General features: G+C 50.6%; 1 protein-coding gene across 1 annotated transcript in view; it reads right to left on the bottom strand.

The window, feature by feature from the left end:
* Positions 1 to 11160, bottom strand: part of TANC1 (tetratricopeptide repeat, ankyrin repeat and coiled-coil containing 1) — a 176040-nt gene that overhangs the window by 2613 nt on the left and 162267 nt on the right. Inside the window, exons 19-26 of the mRNA XM_015565775.1 lie at positions 9754 to 9887; positions 7953 to 8076; positions 7501 to 7676; positions 4620 to 4752; positions 3876 to 3967; positions 1867 to 2013; positions 890 to 990; positions 3 to 309 (exon numbers count right to left, since the gene is read on the bottom strand). Of these exons, the coding sequence (XP_015421261.1) occupies positions 3 to 309; positions 890 to 990; positions 1867 to 2013; positions 3876 to 3967; positions 4620 to 4752; positions 7501 to 7676; positions 7953 to 8076; positions 9754 to 9887 (1214 nt within the window). The remainder of the gene's footprint in view (positions 1 to 2; positions 310 to 889; positions 991 to 1866; positions 2014 to 3875; positions 3968 to 4619; positions 4753 to 7500; positions 7677 to 7952; positions 8077 to 9753; positions 9888 to 11160) is intronic.

The following is an 11160-nucleotide window of genomic DNA, read 5'->3' as shown; positions in this document are numbered from 1 at the left end:
TTCCAGATGGAGGGGGACGGGGCAGAGGGGTGGGGCCGGGGAGTCAGGGAAACGGAGCCTTCCTGAGGAGAAGTGTCCTCTGCAGCCTCCTCAAGGTGAAGGTGGTCGCCGGGCGCCGGGGCTGGGGTCTCCTCTTCGTTATCCGAGTCCGTGGGAGGGGCGGGCGGTGGGCACTGCTGCTTTTGCTGCTGGCTCCTCTGGAGCTGCTTGCACTCCTCCTCCACGCGGGCCAGGAGCCTCCTGATCTCCTGGTTGGTGGGGCAGAGCTTCACAGCCTCCCGCAGGTCTGCCAGAGCGGCCGTGAACTGCCTTCATGTGAGACAGAAGGGACCATCACACACCGTGCAAACACATGCTCTGAATGCAGCTGCTCCTAACCCAGCTCGGCTATGAGAGGTGTGAACCCTCACTGGTAGACAGGACCCATGTAACTAGCTTAGAGTCACTCAGCTCAGCGGGGTGCTAATTGCAAGCCAGATCCGTGTGGCTCGGGCCCGGCTGCCTCTATAAAGACCACTGGGCCGGGAATGAGAACAGGCCTAAGTCAGTGGCCGTCAGAATCCTCTTAAAGTGATCTTCTCCCCACACACACACACACATACTTTATGTCTCTAGTGGGCAGTTTTACTTGTGATAATACAACGCACCTAGGACCTTCATGTTTCAGTGAGTGTCAGCTGGGGTGGAGGGAAGGAATAGTCCTTCAGGCGTCAGGTGCCATTGCTAATACCTACTCCGGTGCCTCTTGGAAGCTACCTCTTCAGTATGAAAAGGGATGAGTGGCCCCACAGGACGGCTTATGAGCCAGAAGCCCCCCAAGTCAACAGCAGCTCTGACAGCAGAAGCACAAGAAGGCTTCTGTAGTCACACATCTAACCCCAGACAGTACCTGCTGTTTCTCTTTGCTCTCGCCCTGGCATAAAAGGCTTCATAGGACTTGGGTTTCAGTTCGAGCGCCTTGGAAGCAAATTCTTCTGCCATGCCGAAGTCCTGGTGTCGATATTTAAATAGACGAGTCAAAAGAAGCATTGAAACATGATTACAGGCAACTGTTTAACAGTTTCGTTCTAAAGGTTAACAGAGAATTGGGACTTAACTGGAGAGAGATGAAGGGCAAGGCACGTTTGTTTTTCTACTTTTTAAAGTTAGGAGATAGTTAAAGCGTAATAATATTCTTAAGAGGAGGATCCTGTAGAGAAGCGAAAATAGATGATTCGGGAGAGAGAACTGGTAGAAGCAGTGCACCAGAAGGCGGGAGCAGATGGACCCAGCACACGGGAGGGTCAGCCCAGAGGGGCCTGGGCGCATCATCCACGCTAACAGGACGGAAGGCAGAACAGCGGGCCCAGAAGCAGACAGGTCAAAAGATTTGGTGGTGGGAGGGTGAAGTTAAAAAGGAAGTAGAAGAGAGAAGTGCTCAAACAAATCTACTAGCTGTGAGTTACAAATTAACTGAGGTAGCTACTATCTCTTAGGATTTAAGCAGTTACTGGCATAACTTCTTAGCCAGCATAGTAAGCTCCAGGCAGGTTGCAATCCAGATGAGTTGAACTTTACCATTTGAATCTGGGGATGGGCCACTCTGGCTATGCTGGCCCCGTTTGGCTGGAGGGATGGTGAGGGGGAGCAGTTTGCATTGAAGCAGAGGAAACTTCACCCAGGTGCACTGTCCGCACCGTGAGAGGTGGGCAGTGAGACCGATCAAAGGACGGTCATCCAAGAGGAACAGCGGGCCATATGCCAGGTTCGCAGCAACGTGCACGCAGCTCTGATAGGGGTTCCATGACCGGGTCTATGGAAGGGCTGGCCTTCCCCATTACAACAACAGGCTATTGTGAAAGGATTGGAATGAGGGGCACAGCTTACATTTGTTTTTCTTCGGCAGCGGGACAAATTGAGATAGAGAGAGACTCTTAGTTCATTGAATGGCCTCATGTCCTCTCCGAATCCTTCTCGGGGGAACTTCCGTAAGGCGTACTGGTACCGCTGGGCTGCCTCCTTCATCTTCCCTTTCTAGGATCAAAGCAGCACAGACAGTCATCCTGTACCCGAGGCTCCAGGATGGGTAAGCTCCCACACCCTACAGCGGTGATTCGCCCCCCACTGCCGACACCACGCCGGCTCGCTGGAAGGGTCCTGAAGAGAAAGCCCCGCAACCCGAGTCGGACGCTAACCAGCGTGAACACACGTGGCTTCGCCGCCCGCTGGGCTCTGCACCTCACAAGGAGAGACAGAAGCCGGTTTCACAGGAAGGCGTCTGTAAACTGCCAAACTGATAACTAACAATCTTAACGCAGCACATTATCTTCTGCTATATATTTTTGAAAACCTTTTTGTGAATGTCTCTCTTTTTATATCTCATAGAGATATTTTAATGCTAAGCGTAACAGAAATCAAGTGAAAACACAATGCGGTTCCTAAGGCAAGTAGAGTCTTGCTGTAGAATAATAATCTTTTCTTTTGAGAGGAACGAAAGCATGGGTTTTAAAAATCAGAACAGCACCAGGCGTCATTTTCAAGGCTCAAGAAATCCATCTCCTCTGCTCAGCCGGTTCCGCGCAGCAGGTGTGCGGCCTGCTGAAAACGGTTGGTATTTCTGACATAATTGCCGACCAAAATTCACATTAAAACCACTTCAGAGCCGCAACAGTACACACTCTGAACTCAATTTCAAACTGATTCCAGGACAGGAACCCTGCTGGGTCATGCGACATGCCTATTTATTTGTTATTATTCTGAAAGGGGAAAAACTACAAAGGTTGCAAGTGCTGTCGTCTCCTGGTAAAAAGGATTAAAATGGTCATAATCTAGGCTTTTGTTTTTAGAATCTTTTAATTCTATCTAATCACAGACGAGGAAAGAAGAGTGATCTATGTAAGTGGCCTAAGCATCTAACTAACCCAGGGGTTGGCAAAACACAGCTTGCGGGTCAAAGGTGGCTCGCCGCCGATTTTCACCAACGCAGCTTGACTGGGATGCAGCCACGCTCTTGGCTTCCGTATCACCTGTGGCTGCCTCGGCCACACAGCACCGAAGCTGGGTGTGACACAGACCGAACAGCAAAGCCTCCCATCGTTACTATCTGGCCATTCCCAAAGTTTGCTTTTGATCTAATCTGGTGTCTTACTTTAGAAAACTCACTGTAACGTCAAATTTCCATTTCTAAGGGGAAATGGGAAACACGTGGTTCAGTGTTATATATTACTTAACATCTTAAGTGAAAACATCTCTAGAAACAGTTTCACACTCTAGAACAGTGGTTCTCAACCTTCTGGCCCTTTAAATACATTTCCTCATGTTGTGACCCAACCATAAAATTATTTTCGTTGCTACTTCATAACTGTAATTTTGCCACTGTTATGAATTGTAATGTAAATATCTGATATGCAGGATGGTCTTAGGCGACCCCTGTGAAAGGGTCATTCGACCGCCAAAGGGGTCGCGACCCACAGGTTGAGAACACTAGAAGCTTAAAGACACTAAAATAAGAGAAGCAAGGCTTGCTCTTTTCCGAAAATGTCTCTTGGGTGCTCCTCTCCGGCATCTCCCGGCTCCATGCCCTGAGGAGTCTTCTGTAGGACGTGCTAGTTAAATCAGGAGCCACGCTGCCTTCACACCAAGGCTTTGGGCCGCGGTTACAGCCACAGGGACTCATTCAGAGATGATGGCTCTCACACAGAAGTGCTTTCTACCTTGAAGCCTCTGCCATCAGGATATGACAGCCTGGGCAGGAGGCCAGTGGCCTCTCTCGGAACATCTATTGGAGCCACACTATGTGGACCCGGTGCAGCTGCACAGCCACGTCGGTTATGCACCAAACTAAGAGGCTGCTCGCGGGCCATGGCAACACCGCAGAAAAGGGCAACACCACTTACTTTGTACAACACGTTTCCTTCCTCCATCAATTTCTGTAAAAGTATAATCAAAATATCAGGTTTGGAGGTAGCCATCGCCCACGCAGCATTTCCTGCAAAATAAACATGCAGTGAGAGGCGCCTCCGCGGCCTTGGAGGAAAGGAGTGCAGATCTTCCAGGGCCCAGCCCAGCTGCGCCCACACATGGCGGGAACCCACAGCAGGGACCCCGTGGCAAGGACCACTGCTGGTGTCCCGCAGCCTCCAGACGACAGCACACCCCGGGACAGGGACAGGATCCCTGCTGACCTGCTGCTGAACTAAGTAAGCCCTTGGGAGGGGAACTGTACTGAGCACAAACTGTTGTTATTCTGGCGAGAAAGCACTGGGAAACTAGTGCAGCAGAGCAGTCACAACCCATCCCTCCCTTCCGATGGGCATCGGAGTAAAAATAAACAAGGCGTCATAGTAATCGCCTTCATTTCCAGCCGTGCCCATGACCACTGGCGGTGAAGGTGTATGTTCTAGCGTCTGCGTGCGCTCCTCCGCAGCCTCCACTCTAGATGCCTCAGCGGTATCCCTCTGCCCTGTTCCTACCACTCATGCTCTTGGCCCTGTCTCGACTGGGAATCGAACCTGGGACGCTTCGGTACTCAGGCTGATGCTCTAACCCCTGACCCACGCTGGGCAGGGCCAAACACCTGACAGCTAACCCTGGGAGCAGGCCAGCCTTCCTCTCACTGCTGAACGGAGGCATTTACTGACCTAATTTGGCTCCTTTTCTCAGCAGCGTGACCACTACCGATGTGTTTCGACAACCAATGGCTCTGTCCAAGGGACGCATCCCGCTGTGGTCCACGTGCTCGATCACAGCGCCCTTGTCCACCAGGTACAGCACCTGCAGGGGGACAGGGGCATGAGGGGCGGCTCCTGGCAGGGGCGCTGTCCCTGGGCCACCTGCGGCACCTGGCTTAGGAGCTTCTCCTGATTGTCGGTGCCTCTGGCCCTTAGGGATCCTAGGATGGAAATAAAGTTGACAGAGAACAGAGAAGAGCAGTGGCAGCCATACCTAGAACCCGCTCTGTTAAAGTGAATTTGAAATCAGCAGTGAGGCTCCCCGGGAGGGACATGTGTGTACACACACTCACATACCATCGGCCGGTACATGCACACATCACCATCTGTCTGTCTCACCCCCTCCCGGGCCACAGAGATGAGGCAAGGCCCCAATCACTTAGGAGGCCCCGTGCAGCAGCTCCAGCATGCTGGGGGCTCCAGCCACGGGCACCTCAGAGACACTCAGACCCACACAGCGGGGAACAGGCTGGCTGGATGAGCAGCTTGGGATCAGAGGGACCCGATTATAACTCACTTCAAGGCTTAGGAGTGAGACCTGAATATTGGGACTATAAAGATGGCAAGTTGGAGACCCTGGTACAACAACCAGTTTGATGTGATAAAATAGTTGTCACTTGGGCTAAATAGAGAACAACAGGAGAAACCACTTTGGCCACTCAAATGGCTCCACTTACTCAGTAAGAAGACGGTAGCCAGTTTCATGTGGATCTGATAGATACACCCTACCAGTCCGCCTGCTGTTCTAAATGACAACAGAGGGATATACATCCAGAATATATAAAGAACACCTATAAGTCAACAACAAATCCCAAATAACCCAACTTAAAAATGGGCAAAGGGTCTGAACAGATGTTTTATCAAAGATGATATACAAATGGCCAATATGCATATGAAAAGATGTTCAACATCACTAATCATTATGGAAATGCAAATATTCAAAACCACAATGAGCCTCACATTGTTAGCATGGCTACCATAAAAACAACGACTAAAACAGAGAACAGTAAGTGTGGGTGAGGATGTGGAGAAATAGGAACCCTGTGCTTTGTGGGTGGGAATGGAAAATGGTGCAGCCACTCTGGACACAGTAGGGAGGTTCTTCAAAAAATTAAAAATAGAATCACCATTAGATCCAGCAATCCCACGTCTGGATCTATACCCAAAAGAATATGTGTAGATCTCAAAGAATTTGTAGGATCTCAAAGACATACTTGCATGTCCCTGTTCATAACAGCACTATTCACAACTGCCAAGAGGTGGAGAAAACCTAAGCGCCCATAGGTAGATGAATGGGTAAGGAAAATGTACATATACACAATGGACTGTTTATTCAGCCTAAAAAAGGAAGAAAATCCTGTCACGTGCTACCACATGGATAAACCTCGAAGACATTATGCCATTATGCGAAGTGGAGTAAGCCTGGCAGGAAAGGACAAATGCTGTAGATTCCACTCACAAAGTGCCTCGAGCAGCCCCACGCAGGGAGACAGGATGTGGAGTGGGGTTTCCAGGGCAGGGAGGAGTGAGAGTTGTTTAATGGGGAGGGAGTTTCAGTTTTGCAAGGTAAGAATGTCTAGACATCAGCTACACAGCAGGGTGAGTATACTTCACACAAAGAACTCTTCTCTTAGAAATGGCTCCGGTGGAACATTTTACGTTATTTCGCTCATCACAGTTTTAAAAAAGGTACTAGAATGCTACACTCCTTCACTGTTCCCTGTTGTTGGTAAGCTGCAGGATTTGGTAAGGCAGTACGAGATAAAAAGTGAAAGTGTAATAGGTGAGGCTCAGTGAAAGAGCTATTTCTGAAAATCAGTATTAAGTACAGTTTACAGTGCTCGGGACACAGAGACCATTTAACGCTGATGACACTGCCTTTTAAAAGGATCAGGCCCAGATGTGCAGGCGACAATGGCGTTTGTCCCAAGGTCCACAGCTTCTAGCAACGTAACCCTGTCTCTCCAGGTAACCCTGACACCAGGCATATTAAATACTCAAAAGTGATAACTCTAGAGGAACTGATTGTCGGTGCCTCTGGCCCTTAGGGATCCTAGGATGGAAATAAAGTTGACAGAGAACAGAGAAGTTCTCTAGTGCCTACTGGGACCAGAGATGTGAATCCTGACAAAGACATGGTTTCTACCCTGAAAAACAGTTTTCAGCTCTTAGTTTATTAAGGTTTACCCCCTAGATCTCAATTAGGCTTAAGCATCAGTCAAGAGATAAAGATAGCACTCAAAGCATTCTAGGCAATGCCATATTGGCTTTAAAAACAAACCAGCTAATTATTTGATTAGCAATTTCTCATATACATAGAAGTGACTTTTAAATGATCTATATAAGAATTCTATTTATACGGGTTACTATAAGAAAATTAAACTACACATGCGTGTGTGTGTATGTGATCCACTGTACATACAGCTTGTCACCATGTATTTTTAAGCCTTTCAGAGTCTATTCAAATCTTTACTACATTCTGGAATAGATTGTCACACAATTAAAACCAAAAATATCCTATAATACAACACACACACTCACACACACATGCTCACACACACACACACGCTCACACACACACACACACACACAAACCACACTAACCACACCCAGGTGCACACACACTCACACACACACACAAACCACACTAACCACACCCAGGTGCACACACACTCACACACTAACCACACTCAGGCACGCGCTCTCTGGATGTGGTTCAGGTCCTGGTTTCTCTGTGGCACTAGCCCCGCACGCAGGGCAGGCGAGCAATGTGACCACCGGCGGTACCTACGGTCTCTGCGTCGCCGTAGAAGGCTGCCAGGTCCAGGGGGGTGCGGCCATTCTTGTCCATCTGGTCTATCTCGGCTCCGTCCTCAACCAGAAACTGGACCACGGCCCTGTGACCTTTCAGACAAGCCCAGCTTAATGCTGACAAACCCTCTTTGTCCAGAGAAGAAAGGGCGGCACCTGAAAGAAAAAAGCCCAATCACAGACCGTGAACTCCTCAAGACAAAGCCCGGACGCAGGTGCTGTGAGGCCAGAAGCTGACTCGGGGACCCGATTATCACCTGAAGCTGAGTGACGGGTATGCAGCTTCATTACCTATTCTCTCCACTTGTTCAGTTAGAACATTTCGGTAACAGAAAGACTTAAACTTAGAATCAGGAAGTACTGAACGAGTCCGCCAAAGCTCTTTTCTCTGTCCATCCAATAGACACCCATGGGGGCAGACAGTACCGCTACCTTTTGAAAGGAGAAATTCCACGGTGCTCAAGTGCCCTTCGCAAGCGGCCACCATGAGGGGTGTCCGGCCCTGCTTGTCGCTTAGGTTCACGTCGCAGCCGCGTTCCAACAGCAATCTCACGATCTGAAATACACACACCAAGTTACGACCCCCCTGCTCTATTTTATACCCGGTCCTCTATCCCCAGGCAGGACTGCCCACCTTTCAAAGTTGCAAAAGGACTCTCTTCCTTTAAAAGCCCCACTAAATTGTGTAACCCGTGTGGCCTGTAGCAATTTTCTATTGTCTTGCTCTGAACAAAATCTCCTTCCAGATGTAGACATTTAAAACCATGCAAGCACAGGACCTGGTGCCAATCACAATCAAGGACTGACCACACAGCCAGCGGGGCTAGTGGATAACTGAGCAGAACTAAAGGGGCTGAAGCGACACTCCCGCAGTAAAGGGCGCAGGGGAGGAGGGTGCAGGCAGAGAGGTGGGGTGCAGGGAAACCTCCACCCACTACACCCATGCAATCTGCTCTTCTGAGACTCAGCTTGGTGGGCGGTGTGATGTGCACAGCGGGCCATTTTCAGCAGAGCTGCCTGCAGGAGAGTCTCGCTTGGCACCATGCCTTTAAAAATGTTTTTTAATATATTTAAAAAATATATCTTTTTATTGATTTCAGAGGGTAAGGGAGAGGGAGAGAGAGACAGAAACATCAATGATGAGAGAGAATCGTCTCCAACTGGGGATTGAGCCTGCCCTTGACCGGAATCGAACCTGGGACCCTTCAGTCCATAGGCCGACACTCTATTCACTGAGCCAAACTGGCTAGGGCTGGGAACATGCCTTTCAGTACACGTGATGAGGTTGGGGAGCAAAACCAGGAAACCAGAGAAGCGTCTCATACAACTACCACCCAGGAGGGAATGGCTTTACACAGGGGCAGTCCAGTCTCTCTCTGCATATCCATTTGATCGCCACGGGAGAAGGGGGCACACTCCCATGCTCTCTTGTTCTTGATACACTAACAAATGCTTTCCAAACTTCCCCATGACATAGGAAACAGACCAGGAGAGAGGATTAGCCAGGGCATCATACAGGGGTTACAGGGAATGCATGTTACATACTAAGCCCTAGAAAATAAAAGGAGAAAAGCCAAAATATTGGTGGGGAGCATTCACAGCTCCTACCAACAGAACTGGCAGGAATCGGGAGAGATGCAATACCATGATGCAAACTTGGGTCTAGAAAATTCTCCCTCTAATGAACATGGCAAGGTGCATTTATCTGTTTGTTGCTTGTGTGTAACCTGGTGCCAGGCATGGGGTAGGTATGTGGCCACTGCTGACAAAATGAAGGAACAGATGCCTGAACGCTGCTGAAGGACAGTGAGCCATTCACACACAGTGACAGAAACCAGGCTGACCTGCAGTGCTGGGCAAAGGGAGCGTGTGCTTTTCCACAGAGCACGAGAGAACCATTCTTCCTCCGGGATGTTGGACGAACGGGCGAACAATCACACCAACAACAGACCCATCACAGCAAGTCTTCTGTTATAATGGGAGCCACCCACTCCATTGCCCCGGCCCAGGTACCAGGAAGCCTCTGTGGTCTCCAACCTGGTGATCAGCCTTGCTCCTGGCCGCTGCCCACCCGGCTGCCTGTCAAATGCACACCTTTGCTGGCAGGTGGTATAGAGAGCACCAGCACCAGCAGAAGCAAGAGCACTGGCCACATGGGGCCGGGGAGCGATCTGCGAGAGTTTAGCTCTGTCCCCATCCATCGTTCCCGAAGCATTCAGGGCCCACGGGGTACCTGCCAGTGCCCTTGGCGTGCTGCACAGAACAGCGGCGGGATGCCTCTCCTGTTGCTCTGGGACACGGCCGCTCCGTGCTCCAGCAGCAGCTCGCAGACCTCCAGCTTCCCGCGTCCTGCAGCGGCCGTCAGGGCTGAGGGAAGTCACAGGGGACACTGTTAGGACGTGGTGGTCAACGGTGCCCCCCATTCTCTGACTCTCCTGACACGGAGAGGGAGGGGGCTGCGTATCTGTGCCCCCGGCCCCTGAACCTGGGTGAGCTCTGAGACCAACAGCACAGCGAGAATGAGGCTGCGTCTGGGCCCAGGTCCTGGAGACAAGTGACTTCTGCGTCCTCGGAACACTCATTCTCGGGACCCAGATGCCAGCGGTGGGGAAGCCCATGCTGCCCGAGGGGAGGCCCGCAGGGAGGAGAACCGCAGCCCAGGTCTGGCCGGCAGCCCTGGGGGCGCTCTCAGCACACAGCCGACCGTGTGGGCCATCCTGGAAATGGATTCCCGGGCCGAGCCTTCCTACACCTGTGAGCAGGGCCCAGCCACCATCTGCAGACTCAGGAGTCACTAAGTTTTTGCTACATTGTTTATTTCTTACAGCAAAAAATAACCAGGCAATAGTGCCTCACAAACAAAGAGATCAGTATTACTGTCCAACCTGGCCTTTTAAAGGCATGCATTTCATCCACCAAGAGCGTATCCTCTCATTCCTGCCTTTGCAGAGCGGGGAACCTCTTTCGCAAGTCACAACTGGAGATGAAGAACATCCCAAAAGGGAAGTCAGATTACAGAGGCCCCGGGGGCTCAGCAAGGAGCCCAGGGTGATCCGCAGGCAGTGAGCAGCCAGCTGGTAGCGGGGTGCTATGGGAGCAGCCAGGATAAGAATGGCCTGAATGGAAAGAGACGACGGAGCAAAGGTTCACCAACACCCTCACGCCAGTGACTGTGCTCCCACCCCAAGTCCTGATTCTTAATGGGAGGGGTGCCAAAAAGAGGGGCTTAACGAAAAGGGGGGCCTCTACTATGTCATGTGAATCACTGTCTAGAGCAGCGGTTCTCAACCTGTGGGTCACGACCCCTTTGGGGGTCGAATGACCCTTTCACAGGGGTCGCCTAAGACCGTCAGAAAACACATATATAATTCCATATTGTTTTTGTGATTAATCACTATGCTTTAATTATGTTCAATTTGTAACAATGAAATTGGGGGTCACCACAACATGAGGAACTGTATTAAAGTGTCGCAACATTAGGAAGGTTGAGAACCACAGTCTTAGAGGAAAGACGTAGGTTCTGGGGACAGTGCCAGGCCAGACGAGAAGCTTTTCGTGGAAAGGGGACAGGAAGGGACTGAGGACGAAGGGCAGAGACACCTCGGGAGGGAGCCTCTATGACACAGAGGAGAGAGGTCGC

The sequence above is a fragment of the Myotis davidii genome, unplaced genomic scaffold (genome assembly GCF_000327345.1).
Source record: "Myotis davidii unplaced genomic scaffold, ASM32734v1 scaffold59, whole genome shotgun sequence".
In the NCBI taxonomy this organism is placed as follows: domain Eukaryota; kingdom Metazoa; phylum Chordata; class Mammalia; order Chiroptera; family Vespertilionidae; genus Myotis; species Myotis davidii.
The sequence above is the reverse complement of the archived record's forward strand: the minus strand, read 5'-3'. Positions and strand labels throughout refer to the sequence as shown.